General features: G+C 39.8%; 2 protein-coding genes across 3 annotated transcripts in view; both read left to right on the top strand.

The window, feature by feature from the left end:
* LOC102393736 (olfactory receptor 4X2) overlaps window positions 1–20,517 on the top strand; it is a 44,210-nt gene that overhangs the window by 6,386 nt on the left and 17,307 nt on the right. The gene's annotated exons all lie outside the window — the stretch shown is intronic.
* LOC102393096 (olfactory receptor 4B1) lies at window positions 12,226–14,769 on the top strand. Its single transcript, XM_044929113.2, has one exon. It carries the CDS (start codon window positions 12,241–12,243, stop codon window positions 13,177–13,179), a length of 939 nt encoding a protein of 312 aa, XP_044785048.2. The 5' UTR covers window positions 12,226–12,240; the 3' UTR covers window positions 13,180–14,769.

Genomic DNA, 20,517 nt, shown 5'->3' with positions numbered 1-20,517 from the left:
CCAGGGATTGAAACCTTGACTCCTGCATCTTCCGCATTGGCAGGTGGATTCTTTACCTGCTGAGCCACCTGGGAAGCCCAACATGGATAAGCATGTCTTTGAAAATTGCATGCAGGGATTTTTCTGTTCTTCTGGTTGTTTTAGCATCTTGTACCATAGATCATTACCAGACCACCTGACCTGCCTCTTGAGAAACCTATATGCAGGTCAGGAAGCAACAGTTAGAACTGGACATGGAACAACAGACTGGTTCCAAATAGGAAAAGGAGTATGTCAAGGCTGTATATTGTTACCCTGATTATTTAACTTATATGCACAGTACATCATGAGAAGCTCTGGGCTGGAAGAAGCACAAGCTGGAATCAAGATTGCTGGGAGAAATATCAATAACCTCAGATATGCAGATGACACCACCCTTATGGCAGAAAGTGAAGAGGAACTAAAAAGCCTCTTGATGAAAGTGAAAGTGGAGAGTGAAAAAGTTGGCTTAAAGCTCAACATTTAGAAAACTAAGATCATGGCATCTGGTCCCATCACTTCATGGGAAATAGATGGGAAAACAGTGGAAACAGTGTCAGACTTTATTTTTGGGCTCCAAAATCACTGCAGATGGTGACTGCAGCCATGAAATTAAAAGACGCTTACTCCTTGGAAGGAAAGTTATGACCAACCTAGATAGCATATTGAAAAGCAGAGACATTACTTTGCCGACAAAGGTCCATCTAGTCAAGGCTATGGTTTTTCCAGTGGTCATGTATGGGTGTGAGAGTTAGACTGTGAAGAAAGCTGAGCACTGAAGAATAGATACTTTTGAACTGTGGTGTTGGAGAAGACTCTTGAGAGTCCCTTGGACTGCAAGGAGATCCAGCCAGTCTATCCTAAAGGAGATCAGTCCTGGGTGTTCATTGGAAGGACTGATGCTAAAGCTGAAACTCCAATATTTTGGCCACCTCATGTGAAGAGTTGACTCATTGGAAAAGACCCTGATGCTGGGAGGGATTGGGAGCAGGAGGAGAAGGGGACAGCAGAGGATGAGATGGCTGGATGGCGTCACCAACTTGATGGACGTGAGTTTGAGTGAACTCTGGGAGTTGGTGATGGACAGGGAGGCCTGGCGTGCTGCGATTCATGGGGTCACAAAGAGTTGGACATGACTGAGCGACTGAACTGAACTGAACTGAACCATAGATCATTTGAGCAGAAGTATCAGAAAAGCCCCTGGAGAAATTTCAGTTCCTGTGACATGTTGACACAAAAGATAGCCCTTTAATCTCCTCTCACAATGTTTACCATCAATAAATTGAAAAAAATCAAAATGTCATAAATTCTAGCTATCAATAGGGACAGGTCAACTCAAACATTTAAACAAAGCTTTATCCACAGTAAATAAATATAGAATGTAGAAATTTCTTATTAGTTCTAACTTGAAGAATGAACGAGAGGCAAGTAATGTTCACGTATGTTTCTACTCCATACTCTGTCCTTTATTCTGATTCTTGTGCTGCAGCTTCTTTGGGGTAAGCATCCTCTGTTGCTTAATTGCTTTAGGCGCCTAGCACAGTAACTGCACGTGGCAGACGCTCAATAAATATTTGTTAGGTGGATGTTGACTGTCTCGCGGCTTCCCCATTCATCTTTTATGTGAGTGCACTTCATTTAATGTGTATCTGAAAGCATCTGATCCAGAGCAAAACTTAGCGCAGCCCCCTTTCCCTTGATGCCTGGCTAGGAATGTAGGGTGCAGGCTGTGAGAGGAGCTTCTCACTCATGTGCAGCTTTAGTGTCCTCACTGGGAGCTACAGAAAACACCATCAGTGAATACCGCGTGGGCAGATGGTATCTACTCCAAACGTGTTGCCATGATTCTCAGAGACTACCTCACCTATTGAGGGCTGAGACTTGGTGGGTCTATTGAGAATTAATTACTCACTTTGTTCTTGTCTCACTGGAAAAGCACAAGAAGCAAAGGAGAGCATTGTTTTCATTGTTTGAAGAGACAGAGAGCGTTGTGAAGTTTTACAGATGCCTACTCAATTCACAGAAGCAACAGTCTAATTGTACCACTTAGTGTCACTGATCATATAATTAGTTCTCAATTGTTGATGCTGTCTCAGCATTAAAAAATATTTTAAAGACGATAAATAAAAAAATTTATTAAAGAAAATTTGCTTGGGGCTGGTGCACTGGGATGACCCAGAGGGGTGGTACAGGGAGGGAGGAGGGAGGAGGGTTCAGGATGGGGAACACGTGTATACCTGTGGCGGATTCATGTTGATATATGGCAAAACCAATACAATATTGTAAAGTTAAAAAATAAAACAACAAAAAAAGAAAATTTGATTGATTTTGATATTTGGCAAAACTAATACAGTTATGTAAAGTTTAAAAATAAAACAAAATTAAAAAAAAAAAAGGGCCCATATTAAAAAAAATCTTAAAAAAAAGAACTATGTAAACTGAGTCATGGCTATAATATTAATGAATAATGTTCAATAAAATAACACAATTTAAAAAAAAAAAAAAAGAAAATTTGATAGCATGCTGCAAACCACTTTGCGAGTACTACATTTTCCCCATTTATTATTAGTGTTGTTTTTGGTATAGGTTTGACTACATATAATAGAAAGTAAGGGCAACTTATGAGATAGAACTACAGAAGTACAGAGGGAGAAAATCCAGCTTGATTGTGGCAGTCCAACAATATTATCAGAAATTGAGACTGAGTATTTATTCTGAATGTATTACTTCAGCAGGTAGCTTCAGCCTGTGACCTCAAGGGACTGCTGAGACTCCACACGTGTGCTGTCAGTAGAACTCATGCTGTGCTGATGATGCCTTCTGTTGGTCCTGTCTAATATGATAGTAATTTCTTGCTTTTAAAAGGTATTTTTATTTACTTATTCGGCTGCACCAGGTCTTCACTGTGACATGCAGGAGCTAGTTCCCTGACTAGAGACTGACCCTGGCAGTGACGGATTTTATTTTCTTGGGCTCCAGAGTCACTGTGGATGGTGACTGCAGCCACAAAATTAAAAGATAATTTTCTCTTTTGGGAGACTTCCCAAAAGTCCACACAGAGATTTTGCTTTCATCTTATTCCACTGACGTTAATCACATGGTGATCCTTAATTGCCAGGGAGCCTGGAACTATAATCTTTTATTCTGTGTGGAACTGATTTAGCTAAAATTAGCATTCTTTTCTAGTCTCAAAGAGGAAGAAGAGAATGGATACAAGGTTTAGCCCATATTCTCAGGCACTCAGTTACACATCAATTTCCCAAGCAATTAAAATTTTTTCATAAAAGTTATTTATGATGGGTTGGTAATATCACAAATCTAATTGTAGCACAATTTACTTAATAGCCACTTTTTTCAGGGCTTTTAGATTCATTTAAGAATTTATTCAACAAGACTTAAAGACCACGTACTATGTGCCAGACATTGGTCTAAGTGCTGGAGGTGTATAACGAAACACAGGAGGGAGAAGGTCTTGCCTGCATGGAGCTTATGTTCTTGGAAAATATTTTGTTTTTTCTGAAGCAGCTGTGGTCTAGATCCATGTTCTCTGAGAAGGCTCAGTGATGATGGAAATGTTCTAAACCTGTGCTCATGCATGGTAGCGCCTAGCCATGTGGCTAATCAGCATCTTAAATATGACTTTAATGATGGGAGAATAGAATTTTAAATTTTATTTAATTGTAGTGAACTAGAATTTAAATAGCTACATGTGGCTGGTGACTACCACGTTGTATACACAAGTCTACACACTTCAGAGCTTACTTTGCTGCAAACTTGTACCTATTTTTCTGAATCAGGGCAAAATTGCTCCTTGGCCCACTACCCTGATAGGTGTGTGGTGACGCCTGGGAGTTTGTACCTTTTGACCCCCTCCATCCATTTTTGCCTCCTCCTCACCCTCAGGCTCAGGCAACTGCCAATCTGTTCTCTATATCTGTGAGCTTGGTTTTGTTTGTTTTATTTGAGATTCCACATATATGTGAGAGCACGTGGTATTTATCATTTTCTGTCTGACTTATTTCACTCTGCTTGCTCTAGTCTAAACCCTTAGAGGTATCTGAGATTGCTCTACTTCTTTGCTTTTTTAAATCAAAACACTGGCATATCTTATGAGTTGTACCTTCAAAATATGTGCAGAATCCAAAAACTTCCTAAAACATTTACTGCTACTGTCCTGGCCCGAAACACAAGCATCTTTGGCCAGGTTACTGTGATGTTCTCCTAACAGGTTTCCTTGGTTTTCCACTCCTATATTTCCCACTCTTCTTCTCGAGATAGCTGACAGAGATCTTGGCAAGAGATAACCTTTCCTTACTACTTATAGTAATATAATAATAACCACTAGGTTTCCTATCATCAACCTGTTTTATTTTTCTTGATAGGACTTTGTTATTGCTGTTCAGTCGCTCAGTCGTGTCTGACTCTTTGCGACCCCATGGACTGCAACGCTCCAGGCTTCCCTGTCCATCACCAACTCCTGGAGTGTGCTCAAACTCATGTCCATTGAGCCGGTGATACCATCCAACCATCTCACTCTCTGTCGTCCCCTTCTCCTCCTGCCTTCAATCTTCCCAGCATCAGAGTCTTTTCCAATGGGTTGGTTCTTCGCATCACGTAGTCAAAGTATTGGAGCTTGAGTTTCAGCATCAGTCTTTCCAATGAATATTCAGGATTGATTTCCTTTAGGATTGACTGGCTGGGTCTCTTTGCTGTTCAAGGGACTATCAGAAGTCTTTTCCAATACCACAGTTCAAAAGCATCAAATCTTTGGTGCTCAGCCTTCTTTATGGTTCAACTCTTACATCCATACATAACTACTGGAAAAACCATAGCTTTAACTAAATGGATCTTTGCTGGCAAAATAATGTCTCTGATTTTTAATATGCTATCTAGGTTTGTTATAGCTTTTCTGCCTATAAAAAGGAACACATGTCTTTTAATTTCATGGCTGCAATCCCAGACCACAGTGATTTTGGAGCCCCCCCCCCCAAATAAAGTCTGTCACTGTTTCCATTGTTTCCCCATCTATTTGCCATGAAGTGATGGGATCAGATGCTATGACCTTAGTTTTTTGAATGTTGAATTTTAACCCAGCTTTTCCAGTCTCCTCTTTCACCTTCACGAAGAGGCTCTTTAGTTCCTCTTTACTTTCTCCCATAAAAGTGGTGTCATCCGCATATCTGAGGTTATTGATATTTCTCCCAGCAATCTTGCTTCTAGCTTGTGCTTCATCCAGGCTGGCATTTCGAATGATGTGTTCTGCATATAAGTTAAATAAGCAGGGTGAAAATATACAGCCTTGATGTACTCCTTTCCCAATTTGGAACCAGTCTGTTGTTCAATGTCCAGTCTTAACTGTTGTTTTGCCACCTGCATACAGGTTTCTCAAAAGGCAGGTGAGATGACCTGGTATCCCCATCTCTTTCAGAATTTTCCACAGTTTGTTGTGATCCACACAGTCGAAGGCTTTAGTGTAGTCAATGAAGCAGAAGTAGATGTTTTTCTGGAATTCCCTTGCTTTTTCTATGTTCCAACGGATGTTGGCACTTTGATATCTGGTTCCTCTGCCTTTTCTAAATCCAACTCAAATATCTGTAAGTTCTCAGTTCATGTACTACTACTGAAGCCTAGCTTGGAGAATTTTGAGCATTACTTTGCTAGCATATGAAATGAGTGCAACTGTGTGGTAGTTTGAACATTCTTTGCATTGCCTTTCTTTGGGATTGGAATGAAAACTGACCTTTTCCAGTTCTGTGGCCACTGCTGAGTTTTCCAAATTTGCTGGCATAATGAGTGCAGCACTTTCACAGCATCATCTTTTAGGACTTGAAATAGCTCAGCTAGAATTCTATCTCCTCCACTAGCTTTGTTCTTAGTGATGCTTCCTAAGGCCCACTTTGCACTTCAGGATATCTGGCTCTAGGTGAGTAATCACGCCATGGTGGTTATCTGTATAGTTATTCTGTGTATTCTTGGTACCTCTTCTTAATATCTTCTGCTTCTGTTAGGTCCATAACATTCTGCCCTTTATTGTACCGATCTTTGCATGAAATGTTCCCTTGTTATCTCTAATTTTCTTGAAGAGATCTTTAGTCTTTCCCATTCTATTGTTTTCCTCTATTTCTTTGCATTGATCAATGAAGAAGGCTTTCTTATCTCTCCTTGCTATCCCTTGGAACTCTGCATTCAGATAGGTATCTTTTTTTTTTCCTCCTTTGCCTTTCACTTCTCTTCTTTTCTCAGCTATTTGTTAGGGCCTCCTCAGACAACCATTCTGTCTTTTTGCATTTCCTTTTCTTGGGGATGGTTTTGATAGGACTGCTGCTATCTAATTTTCATATCAAGTTTTATTTATTTATCATCTGTCTCTGTTTTCATTATGCCCTGATATGTATATGAAAGATATAACCTCAATGAAGGGGGCTTTCCTGGTGTCTCAGTGGTAAAGAATCTGTCTGCCAATGCAAGAGACAAAGATTCAGTCCTTGGATCAGGAAGATCCACTGGAGTAGGAAATGGCAACTGACCCCAGTATTCTTGACTGGAAAATTCAATGGACAGAGGAGCCTGGTGTACAATCCATGGGATCTCAGAGTTGGACACCATTTAGCAATTGAATAACAAAACCTCGATGAACTGAGAGACTTTGTTTTGTTACTAGCAAATTTCCAGCACCTAGAAGAGTGTTTAGCACATAATAAGACTAGATACTATTTGTTAAATAAATGGATGAATGAATGATGCATTTTTTCCTGAGGAAATTCTCACTGTATTACATTATTATTAGTGCTATTTAATTGATGGGGAGGCTTAGCACGAGGAAACTAAGAGACTTAGACCTGAATCCATGAATGTTAGAATTGGGAGGTACAGTGGAGCTTGTCCAGCCCAATTTTGTCAATTTATATAGAAGTAGAAACAGGGGAAAGTGAGAAGTGGAGGGGTGAGATGACATGGCTTAATTTAGGAAGTTAATTCTGGGACTGGAGCTAGTGCCCAGGTGTCTTGGCTCCATGTCCAGTCCTCTTTCTTCTCTATTTATTCTCTTTTTCATTCTCAGCAGTCCAGTCTGGAAAAACATTGTTTTTATGACTTACTATCAAGCTCCCTTTAAAAAAATTTTTTGTTGGCTTTACAATAAAAAGTTTTATTGGCTTTGAAAAAGATTTGCAATGTTGTGCTGGTTTATACTGAACAATGAAGTGAATCAGCAATTCGTATACAAGTTTCTTCTCTTACTACCTTATTCTTGGGTACAAAAGTTTTATAGAAACATCATCAAACTAACTGAAACAGATTCCAAACCCTTTCTCAGTCATAGTTTAATTGACAAAGTTTCACCTAAGAGAAAGGAAATTCCACTGGGAAGGTTTCCCCTTGATTATTGTGTATGGCTTAAATTATTTAAAATAGTCCAAAGATCTAACCATTTATTCAGAACTCTTGGACTTTCAGTGGTTGGGTAGTTTTTCTTTACAAAAAGCAGGATCTTAAAAATCTCTGAATCTGATGCTTTCTGTGGCATTTGTTCATTTCCTATATATTATAATACAATTATCAACCTGGATCCAGAGCCCCTGAATTTTCCTCTCTTTTTGATGATTCGTCTTAGACATCATTGACTTTGCTTTCTAAAAGCTCACAGGTATATTGGTGATTTGTTGTTGGAGAAGAGCCTAATCTTTAATTTGCAGAGAGAAGGCGGAAACGGACGGGAGAGGGTAGCAAAGAGAGGAATAATTACAGAAAAGGCATAGACTACAGAATAGGAAATGGTGGTTTTCCACAAAGAAACTATCAGGTATTCCTTCTCTGAGCAATAAAGACTGGAAATATTGGACTCTAAACAGTTCTGAGTGATCTCTCAGATTGGTCCTAGAATATTTAAATTTAACTTTTTGTTTGTGTGTTATGTACCCAGAAATTGTAAAGGGCATTGGTTAGAGTACAGAATCTGTGCTCAGGTTTTGTTGGTGGTGGTGCTTTAGCTGCCCAGTCATGTCTGACTCTTTGCAGTTCGACTGACTGTAGCCCACCAGGCTCCTCTGAACATGGGATTTTTCAGGCAAGAATACTGGAGTGGGTTGCCATTTCCTTCTCCAGTGGTCAGACTAGTTGGGTTGAAATCCTGGCTTCACTGCTGTGTAGTCTTAGACTGGTTAATTCACTTACCTGTATTCCTTTTTCCTCATATGTAAAAAAGGAATGATAATAATGATACCTATACCACAGGTATGTTCTGAGAATTGATTGAAATAATGTGTATAGAACACCTATAAAGCGTTTGGCACATGGTACTGTTGAAATACTTACTATTATTATCAACCAGAGTGTAATTAATAATAATAAAGCTTTAAGAAAAATTTTAAACAGATAATTTTGAATATAAAGAGTGTATTTCTAAGTAGAAGATATAGACATAGAGGCTACAATTACAAAATATATTTTAATTGCTATAAAAGAAGTATGTAAAGTAAAATATATCATAAAGAAGAGAATTTATTATTGCGTTTCTCTCTCCTATAGAAACGAGGTTCTCCCGAAAACTAGGAAGAAGGATTAGTAAACGCAGAGAAGACAGAAAGGACACTCTGGGTTAGCAAACAGCTGTATGAGGTTCATTCGGGGGATGAAAATAAGGTTGTGAAAATATGTAGTAGCCAATTCAAGAAGGACCTAGAATCCATGCTAAGAATGTTACAGTTTATGCCATGGGCAATGGGGCATGCGTGTATGATCAGTCATGTCTGACTCTTTGTGACCCCATGGATTGTAGCCCTCCAGGCTCCTCTGTGCATGGAATTTCCCAGGCAAGAATATTGGAGCGGGTTGTCATTTCCTTCTCTGGGCAGTGGAGAGGTGATGCTAGATTCTAGGTAGAGAAGGAACATGGTCAGATTTACATCTAAGGATAATCACTAAAGGATTTGCAGTGCTCAGAGGAGATACATATAAGTTGGAGTGTTAATTGCAAGATTCATTGAACACACAGGACAGGAATCGGGGCTGGAAGGTTGGTAAGTTTGGGACGGACACGGAGAGGGTATTTCTGGTGAAGGGATCGCTGTGGTGGGAGTGAGCAGAGTGGGCTTGTGGGAGAGAGAGATGACCTTGAGTTAGCAGAGGTGCGTTGAAGTTTAGCCGGTAAAGTGGTGACCTTTGAGATGACTCCATCTGTGAAAATCTTTAAAAGTAAGTCCAGGCATTCAGGCTTTCACTGGTTATTCCCAAGCAGAGGAGGATCCAAGGTAGGAAGGGTCTAGGAAACAATCATCTGGTGGCAGTGTGCAGGATGGATGGGGTGGGAGGCTGTGGAGACTAAGAGGCTTTGGTGACTTAAGCATCAGCTGACAGTGAGTATGGAGGTGGTGGGAGCAAGGTTGGAGAGAAAGTGCACAGGAGAGATGGTTTAAGGTAAAATTAATGGGATGTGGTGACTGACTGGGTACGGGAATGAAAGGGAGGCACAGATCACATAGGACACAGCAAAAAGCCAGGGCATCTTGGAGGCTGATGCTGGCATCGAAGTATCTTTTGGGTCACACTGTTATTCTACAGCTTAGTGTCCTCAACTTCAACTCTAATCTCTGTTCCAATCCTTTCTTGAGCTCCTGAATGAGAATGTGTTAATAAGAGCTTCTTGAGAAGTTTCACAATCTTATTTTGTAACATTTCAGCTACTTGGTTTTCTAAAATCCTGAGATGATGCCAGATATTCTGAGTACTTTGTTTTCATATCACTGTTATTACTGAAAAAGGACCCCATTATGATGAATTTCTCAATATTGCTTGTGTTTGATATGAGTATCAATGTAATTTCTCTGCCACAACCATCATCCTGGAGACCTTTATTTCTTGGGTAGACAGTTTCTCTTTCTATGGATGGCTGATCCCTTTTTCTTCTGCAAATGGCCATTCCTCTTCTTTTGTCTCATAGCAGTAATTCTTTCCAAGAAATTTGAAAGCTGTAGCTCCTGTTTGGATAGACAGTCAGTTCTACTGTGGCTTTGACAGATATTTAGGTTGTAACAGTTTTTTTTTTCTCTTATAAAGTGATTGTCAGATATCATTAGGAACTTTGACAAAACTTGATCTATCTTTTCCCTCTATGAAGGTTGAACTAATTCAGAAACAAGGCAAAGAAAGAAGGAATTTGGGGAAAATGTTACTGTTGCTATTAGAAAAGGTGATGACAGAGACTGAGGTTTAAGATTTGGTACCAAGTGGCCTTTCTCAAACTGAGCTCTAGATTTAGGTAAAAGTCCATACCCAGCCATGGCAGCATTGGATCTACCCTACAGAGTAGCCTGGAATTCCCAGGTGGCTCAAATGGTAAAGAATCTGTCTGCTAATGCAGGAGATGCAAGAGACACAGGTTTGATCCCTGGGTTGGGAAGATCCCCTTGAGTAGGAAATTACAACTCATTTGAGAATTCTTTGCTGGAGAATCCCATGAACAGAGGAGCCTGGTGGGCTACAGTCCATGGGGTTGCAAAGAGTAGGACATGACTGAGTGAGCACACACAGTAACCTGTTTCTACCCCATAGAGACAGAGGCTGCCCCAGGGCGGTATAGGTACTGTGCTCTCTACAGCATTTTGCAGAAAGAGAGAGGAAGGGCCCATCATTGCGTTTCTAATTTCTCCTTCCCAATTCACTCCACCTCCCTTGTGGGAGGATGGGGCAAGGAGTGGTTATCCTCTGTAGCTTCTTGATTATGACATTGTTAGCATGAGGGGTGTATCATAATCTGTATTTCTTTAGTCTAGTCTGAGACTGTATAGATGTGTAAGAGGTGTTGGTAAGTATCTTCTCCAGAGGAGTAACTCATGGAGGAATCTTCACTTTAGTTATCATATACTTTGCTGTTGGCTTCCAGCCTGTCCAATTCTTTGAGACCCCATGGACTATAGCCCACCAGACTCCTCTGTCCCTGGGATTCTCCAGGCAAGAATTCTGGAGTGGGTTGCCATTTCCTCCTCAAGGAGATCTTCCCCATTCAGGGATCAACCTTGGGTATCCTGTATTGCAGGTGGATTCTTTACTGTCCGAGCCGCTAGAAGCCCCAGGTGGCACTAGCGGTAAAGAATCTCCTTGCCAATACAGGGAGATATAAGAAATGTGGATTTGATTCCTGGGTTGGGAAGCTCCCCTGGAGGAAGGCATGGCAACCCACTACAGTATTCTTGCCTGGAGAATTCCATGGACAGAAGAGCCTGTGGACAGAAGGCTATAGTCTGTGGGGTTGCAAAGAGACAGACATGACTGAAATGACTTAGCATGCACCCACCAACCTGGAACCAGGACAAGCAAGGCTGGTCAGCCACAACTCTCAGAGGATAAGCTCTTTGATTTCAGGATCTGTCAGTAGTTTGAGCAGTGGGGCAAGAGGCAAGAAAGTAATAGTAAAATGATGGAGACAAACTAGCAGGTGGAATTCTCTCTAGAGTGTTCGAACATTTTTCATATAAACACAGGTATTGAAGCTGCAAGTCTGGTGAAGGACTCTGACCTGAGTAGGTTGAAGACTGGCAGAGTGAAGAGAACAATACTGAGGACATTTTGGAAGGGAAGGATTATCAGTGGGAAGACGATTCCCTGCCATGGGGATGAAGGAAAGAAGGATTCAGGATAGTAGTCCGTCTTGGGGATTCCCCAATAAGACAGAGTGATGAAAATGCAATGAACATGGTTAAAACGTAGGTGCTGAACTTGACTGGCTGCCAAAAATTCAGAATATCTTAAGGTTAGTTAGAAAGAACCCTGGACTCCTTTCAGAAAGTCTGATCTTGAGTTCCAGAATTCACTACTTTCTGCGTGCTTAGTCACTTCAGTCATGTCTGACTCTCCACGACCCCATGGACTGTAGCCCGCCAGACTCCTCTGTCCATGGGATTCTCCAGGCAAGAATCCTAGAGTGGGTTGCCATGCCCTCCTCCAGGGGAATCTTCCCAACCTGGGGATTGAACCCAGGTCTCCCTCATTGCAGATGGATTCTTTACTGTCTGAGTCACCAGGGTAGCTTTCAGGTAAATAACCATTTCTCTGAGCCTAAATTTTGTTTATATAAAGTGTTATTAGATTGACCATATTTAAAATTGAATGAATAAATATTGACTGAATGAGTGAGTTCATAATAAGTTTGTATTGTAAAGTGGTTTATGCTAACTTGCCATAAATGAGGCAAATTAGTTTATAATCAGTGTTTGTTTTATTGCAGGAATGGAGTCCATGGAGAGGACTGATAATGTGACTGAGTTAATTATCACCGGTCTTTTCCAGGATCCAGAGGTGCAGAGAGGGTGCTTTGCGGTGTTTCTGCCCGTGTACTTGGCCACGGTGGTGGGCAATGGCCTCATTGTTCTGACGGTCAGAGTCAGTAAGAGCCTGCATTCCCCCATGTACTTCTTCCTTAGTCACCTGTCGCTGGTGGAGATCAGTTACTCTTCTACTATTGTCCCTAAATTCATCACAGACTTACTTGTCAAGATTAAGACCATCTCTCTGAAAGGCTGTCTGGCTCAGATATTCTTCTCCCATTTTTTGGGGGTCACTGAGATCTTTTTGCTTGTGGTGATGGCTTATGACCGCTATGTAGCCATCTGCAAACCTCTTCATTATATGAATATTATGAGCCATCGACTGTGTCATGTGCTGGTGGCTAGTTCCTGGCTTGGAGGCTTTTTTCACTCCATAATTCAGATCCTCATCACTGTCCAGTTGCCCTTCTGCGGTCCCAACGTGATTGACCACTACTTCTGTGACCTCCATCCCTTGTTCAAGCTTGCCTGCACTGACACCTTCGTGGAGGGGGTCGTTGTGTTGGCCAACAGTGGCTTAATCTCTGTCTTCTCCTTCCTCCTCTTGGTGTCCTCATACGTTGTCATCCTGGTCAACTTGAGGAACCATTCAGCAGAAGGGAGACGCAAAGCCCTCTCCACCTGTGCCTCTCACGTCACGGTGGTCATCTTGTTCTTTGGACCTGCCATCTTCCTCTACATGCGGCCCCCCTCCACCTTCACTGAGGACAAGCTGGTGGCTGTGTTCTACACGGTGGTCACCCCCATGCTGAACCCCATCATCTACACACTCAGAAATGCAGAGGTGAAAGTTGCCATGAGGAGGTTGTGGGGCAAAAAGGAGAACTCAGGGATGGAGTGAAAATGGAAAAGTGATTTATAAAAGTGTGCCTGATTATTATCTTGAAATGGATTTTAATTTTAGTAGGACATACAGGAATGGCAGAAACAAATGCAAGGACTTAGCATTACTGTACTGTGACTCTCCTTAGCAACCAAAGTCTTTGTAGTACCCTAGTGTCACGTTCCAAGGACTGAGGTCAGCTAGTCTTGCTGATCTTAGATAACTTAATGGGCTCCGTGATATTCAGCAGTTTCATGGGACTGGTTAACACAGACTCAAATTAAATACGAATGCAAAGGAGAATTCTTGGACAAATATTCTGTATGTTAAAGTGATTCTGTCACTGCATTCCTACACTCCCTTCCACCTTCCTTCTTTCATCTTTTTCTTCATTTCTTCTTCATGCTTCCCTCTTTGTTTAACCTCCCTAATAATAACAACCCATATTTCAATATAAAGGAAACCAAACAGAGAAATTATCATGGGATATTTGGGGAGGAGGGTACCAATCTGATCCACTCTTCCAGCGTGGACAATTGTGTCTTTGAAAATTGCATCCAGGGATTTTTCTATTCTTCTGCTTGTTTTAGCATCTTGTACCATAGACTTTTTGAGCACAAGTAATAGAAAAGACCCTGGAGCAGTTTCAGTTCTTGTGACATGTTGACACAAAAGATAGTCCTTAAATCTCTTCTCGTAATGTCCTGCATCCAAAATTTTAAAGACAATCAAACATGGCAATAGATCCTGGCTGCCAGTAGGGAAAGATCAAGACACACATTTTAACAAAATATCACTTTTAGCTTTATACAGATGTAAATCAATACAGAATATAAAAAACTTCTTGAGCCTAAGTTGAAGAATGAAGGAGAGGGAAATAATGTCCAAGAGTGTTTCTGCTCCGCACTCTATCCTTCATTCTAACTGATCAGCCAAGTCCATTTCTTGTCAAGCCTATTAGTGTTTCTTGGTGGAGCAGGATGAGAGAGTTTGTCTTTGCATTATTGGTTCATCTCTCAGAAACTCCTTTAACTCAACTGACTCTTATCATTGTGAATATAGAGAGAATATAATAAAATTTATTTCTATTGGCTTTGGAATAACATGGATTTTCTTGTATTTGCCCTCCATCCTTCCAGCTGTCCTTGTGGATCAGGGGAAGTAATGCATGCAACTCCCTTGCAGAGGGATGAAGCATCATATTATGTTATAGGCCTTAAAGGTTTTTCCTTCTCTCCTCAGAAGCTGGTTAAGAATGCAGATGAATAGTGACTTTAAAGGTACCAGGAAATCTTCCCCACTTGCTTGTCATCCTCACTAATCATTGACATGGATGACCATTCATAATCCCTGAGGAAATACCACTTCTTTCTGGAATGACTTTACCACACTTTTCCACGTGACAAACTCCTACATATCCTTTAAGACCCAGGTTAAAATCACTTTCCTTATGAGTTCTTCTCTCACCTTGCTCTTCCTTGGGTTGAACTTTGTCTTCTAGCCATGGTTATTTTTACATAATTTTATCAGTGTCCTTATCACTTTGGAGGTATTATTTTATATGTTTTTTCTCTCTGAGGAGACTAAGTTCTCAGGGACAGGGCTATTCACTTTACTTCTTTTTTTTAATTTTATTTTATTTAATTTTTTTTTAAATTTTATTTTATTTTTAAACTTTGCATAATTGTATTTGTTTTGCCAAATATCAAAATGAATCCGCCATAGGTATACATGTGTTCCCCACCCTGAACCCTTGCAACTCTAAGTATCATGTGTTAGCTGGTGCTTTCAGTGCTTATTGAAAAGACAAACAAACAAACAAACAACATTTAGGCCCATGAGCAATCCCTTCTAGAACAAATTTTGCAGATTATTTTTTTAGAGTTTTCTTTTACATTTATTTAATAGTTTAAGGAGGGCTTCCCCAGTGGCTCAGTGGTAAAGAATATGCCTGCCAATGAATGAGACCTAAGAGATTCAGGTTTGATCCCTGGGTCAAGAAGATCCCCTGGAGAAGGATGGCAACCCACTCCAGCATTCTTCCCTGGGAAATCCCATGGATGGAAGAGCCTGGCAGGCTACAGTCCTTGAAGTCACAATGAGTCAGACATAACTTAGCAGATGAACAACAATAGTTTTAAGTAACAGTTGTATACATTTACTATTTACACAATATTTTATTGAGACAAAATTTACAGAACATAAATTTTGCCAATTTGACCATTTTAAGTTGGACAATTCAGTCATTTTTAGTACATTTTGCAACCATCAGCACTAATTGCAGAACATTTTCAATACCTAGAAAACAAACCCCAGATCCATTAAGGAATTTTTAATGGGCGTGTCTCATGGTGGGGTGCCTAGCTCTTCCTGCTAAAATTGGAAGAGCTCAGGCTCTGAAATCCATCAGGCTCTTTCAAGTGCCCCTCTCTCATAACTCATGATGCAAGTACTACTTCATCACCACCTGTTTTTCATAAATACAAGAAGATTAACAATAATATGAACTTCAGAAGTATTCTGAATAGTAGAATAGTTAATATACATTAAATTAAAATTTTTTATTTTTTTCCCCCTTTAAAAAAATTTAAATTAAAAAAAAGTCTGCAATATCGTGTTGGTTTCTGCCATGCAACAAAGCAAATCAACCGTAATTATACATACAACCCTTTTGTCCCTGTTTGTTTATTTTTGGCTGTGCTGTGCCTTTGCTGTGCACCTGGGCTTGCTCTGGTTGTGGTGCTAGGGCTTCTCATTGTGGTGGTTTCTCTTGTTGCAGACCATGGGCTCTAGAGCATTCAGGCTTCCGTAGCTGCAGCACGTGGGCTCGGTAGTGGTGGCTCACGAGCTTAGTTGCTCCTTGGCATGTGGAATCTTCCTGGACCAGGGTCAAACCCGTGTCCCCTGCATTGGCAGGTGGATTCTTAACCACTGGACCACCAGGGAAGTCTCCAGTATACCTCAAAGTTTTAGAAAAGAACATGGTATAGATTTATACTATAGACTCAGTAAATATTAGCTATCATAATCATTATTATAATTAGTGCTGGTCATTAATTTTATTTGTTTGATGACTACATGACTATTCACAAATTGGACTTCTTTCCTGGGAATCTACTCAAATAGTCTTTGATTTCATCCTAAAAAAGTGTTAGGCATTTGAGAGCCATTAAATACTTTTGTTTTGCAGCTTCTTTGGGCTACATGTTCTCTGTTGTTTCATCACTTTTGAGTATATAGCATGGTCCCTTGCATATTGTAGGTGTTCAATAAATATTTGTTAAGTAAATGTTAACTTCACATGGCCTCATTAGCTTTTATGCTGAATGCATTTATATTTTGTTAATGTATATTTTAAAGCATTTGTTTCAGAACCAAAGTCAGTGGGGCTACCTCCTTTTCTCTCTCTTTTTTAAAATTTTTTAAAATATAAATTTATTTATTTTAATTGGAGGCTAATTACTTTACAAAATTGTATTGGTTTTGCCATACATCAACATGAATCCGCCACGGGTATACACGTGTTCCCCATCCTGAACCCCGCTCCCACCTCCCTCCCCGTACCATCCCTCTGGGTTGTCTCGGTGCACCAGACCTGGAGGCCTTGATTGTACCATGGCAGACCAGGACTTCAGGACGTAGGCTGTGAAAGAAGCATCTTACTCATGTATACCTTTGGTTTTCATCACTGAGAGCTACAGAAAGAACATCATCAATACACTCTGAGTCATTGGATACTCATGTACAGATAATATCTCCTCTAACCGGATTGTCAGTTTTCTAGGGGACTACCTTACCTACTGAGGGTAAGTCTATTGAGGGCTAGTTATTCCCTTTGTTTTGATTTCACTGGAAAAATCATAGGAGACAAAGGAAAGCATCTTTTCAATTGTGTCAAGAGCCAATTATTGTTGTGACATTTAGAAAATGCTTACTAAATTCACAGAAGTAGTAATAGTCTATAATTATACCACTTAGCTTTGGAGACCATGCAGTTAATTCTCAGTTATTGATTCTGCTGCAACATCAACAAAGAAAAAAAAAATCCCCAAATGTATTTTTTTTTAGATAATAAATACAAAATTTTATTCAGGACAAATTGGTAGAGGGCTGCCAACTACTCTGCATATACAATTTTGTATTCTTTTCCTATTTATTATTTATATATATTTTAGGTATGGGTTTGACTGCATATAATAGAAAAAGGGCAATCTAATGAGAGAACTACAGAAATACAGAAAAGTCCAACATTGTTGGGAGTTCCAAAAATATTAGAAATGCAGAATCAGCCATCTAGTAGACTCAACCTCATGACCTTAAAGAGCTTCTAATTCTGCATATCAAGGCTGTCCAGCAGAATATATGTTACGCAGCTGATGCTCCGTATCTGTGAGGTCCAGCATGGTAGTGGCTGCTGAGCTGTAGAGATGTGGTTAGTGAGACCAAAGAACTGAATTTTAAATTTTATTAATTTTAACAGTTTAATTGAAAAAGCTAAATGTGGGTTTTGGATGTGATATTAAACAGTACAGCTCTAGTATTAAATTTGTATTTTAGGAGACCATAAAGGGGAATAGGGCAGGCTAAGTGGATACCTTTCTATTTAGGAGCTGTTTCAAAAGCTGTTCCAAACACTTTTGCTTTCATTTTGTTCAACAGAAATATGACACATGGTCACCCTTAATTACAAGGGAGGCTAGAATGTATAACCTTTTTTTTTTCTATGTGAAATTGTGTTCTGTTAAAAAATATCAAGGTTTTATTGTGTTCTTCTCCTAAAGAAGAAAGGGAGAATGGATGTAAGGATTGGCATATTGTCTGAGGCATTCTATTATATGTGTATACAGTTTGTTTTGTAATTTCAAAACCCGTGGGATGCAACAAAAGGAATTCTAAGAGGGACATTCATAACAATAGATGCCTACATCAAGAAATAAGAAAGATCTCAAATAGAAAACCCAATCCTATACCTAAAGAAACTAGAAGAAGAAGAACAAATGAAGCCCAGAATTAGTAAAAGGAATGAAATAAGAATGAGCAGAAATAAGTGACTAGAGACTAAGAGGGGAATAGAAAACATCAATGAAACTAAGAGCTGTTTCTTTTCTCAAAAGATAAACAAAACCAAAAATCCTTTAGCTAAACTCACCAAGAAAATAAAGAGGACTCAAATAAGTAAATGAAATCAAAGAGGAGATATTACCTCATTACCACATTCTGTGATATTAACTAATAGGATCATAATAGACTACTATAAACTATATACTACTATAGTTTATAGTTTATACTATAAACTACTATAATATAAATTATATTTTAACAAACTTCTAGGATAATCTAGAAGAAATGAATAAATTCTAAGAAATATACAACCTAACAGACTGAGTTGGTAAGAATTTAGTCTGGTAAGAAACCTGAACAGACAGATTACCAGTTGGAAGGCGAAGTTTGTGATCAAGAACTTCCCCAAACAAACAAAAGTCTGGGACCAGGTGACTTCACCGGTAGATTCTGCCTAACATTTAAGAAACGACATGACTCTTATACACAAAAATAACTCAAAATGGATTTCAAACTAGAAAGCCTATGCAGATCAAAGGAAACCATAAACAAAAAGGCAATCACTGAATGAGAGAAAATGTTTACAGATCATATATCTGATAAGGTGTTAATTCCAAAATATATCAAGAATTCATATAACTCAGTAGCAAACCCCCAAACAATTAGATTAAAAATGGATCAGTTCAGTTCAGTTCACTTCAGTCACTCAGTTGTGTCCGACTCTTTGCGACCCCATGAATCGCAGCACGCCAGGCCTCCCTGTCCATCACCATCTCCTGGAGTTCACCCAAACTCACGTCCATCAAGTCGGTGATGCCATCCAGCCATCTCATCCTCTGTCATCCCCTTTTCCTCTTGCCCCCAATCCCTCCCAGCATCAGAGTATGATCTGATTACACATCCCCCCCCCAAAGAAAACATACAAATGGTCAACAGGTACATGAAGGGATGCTCAACATAACTAATTATCGAGGAAATGCCAATCAAAACTATCATGAGCTATTCCTCACACATTTTATAAAAAAAAAAATGACAAGAAAAAAAACATCAGTAAGAATGCAAAAACCAGTGAACCTTTGTACACTGTTGGTGGTAAATGGTTACTGCCATTATGGAAAATAGTATAGAGGTTCCTCAGAAAATTAAAAACAAAGCTACCATATGATCCAGCAATTTCATTTGTGGATATTTATCTGAAGGAAACCAAGCATTAACTCAAAAATATACATACACCTCAATGTTCATTGCAGAATTATTCACAAGAACTAATACATAGAGGTGACTTAAGTGTCTGTTGATGAGCGAGTGGATAAAGAAAATGTGGTAGATGTATCAGTTCAATTCAGTCGCTCAGTTGTGTCTGACTCTTTGGGACCCCATGAATCGCAGCATGCCAAGCCTCCCTGTCCATCACTAAGTCCCAGAGTTCACTCAGACTCATGTCCATCGAGTCGGTGATGCCATCCAGCCATCTCATCCTCTGTCGTCCCCTTCTCCTCCTGCCCCCAATCCCTCTCAGCATCAGAGTTTTTTCCAATGAGTCAACTCTTCGCATGGGGTGGCCGTGTATACAATGGGATATTAGTCAGCTGTAAAAAGGAAGGAAATCTTGCCATTTGTAATAATGTGGATGGACCTAAAGGACATTATGCTAAATGAAATAAATCAGACAGAAGATGACAAATATCATATGATCTCATTTATATGTGGAATCTAAAAATGAACGAACCAATGAACCAACCAACCAACCAACCAAAGAACTGAATTCATAGATAGAGAAAACAGATTGGTGGTTGCCAGAGGCATTGGGTAGTGGGTAGGTTTTTCCCACTGAAGGATTTTATTCCAGCTGCAGATTTTTTCCCCCTTTGTCTCTTTTCAAGGGCTTTTTCTTTATTCATCTTCTAGATGCCACTTTGTCTAACCACCATCCTGGACTCATTCTTCTTTACTCTGCCTCGTGAACATGTCCAGATCCACACTCTGAATCTGCTTCCATGCATTTCTTACAGTAACCCCAATCTCAATAATGGTAACTCCATTTTCCTCGCTCAAATCTACCTTTCAGGTATCCTTGAATTGTCTCTCTCCTCTCATCAAAACCTCAGCAAATCTTCTTTGTTCTACCTGTAGGATGTCTAGACTCTGACCACTTCCTAAAACCTTCAGTGCTACCATCCTGGTAAAGACAAGCAACTATTGGCTGGATTATTGCAACTGATATTCACCTAATTGGTTTCCTCATATTTCCCACTTCCCCGTGCTGGGAATATGACAGATATAACTGCTTTGAGT

Source organism: Bubalus bubalis, chromosome 16, assembly GCF_019923935.1.
Source record: "Bubalus bubalis isolate 160015118507 breed Murrah chromosome 16, NDDB_SH_1, whole genome shotgun sequence".
Classification (NCBI taxonomy): Eukaryota; Metazoa; Chordata; class Mammalia; order Artiodactyla; family Bovidae; genus Bubalus; species Bubalus bubalis.
The sequence above is the reverse complement of the archived record's forward strand: the minus strand, read 5'-3'. Positions and strand labels throughout refer to the sequence as shown.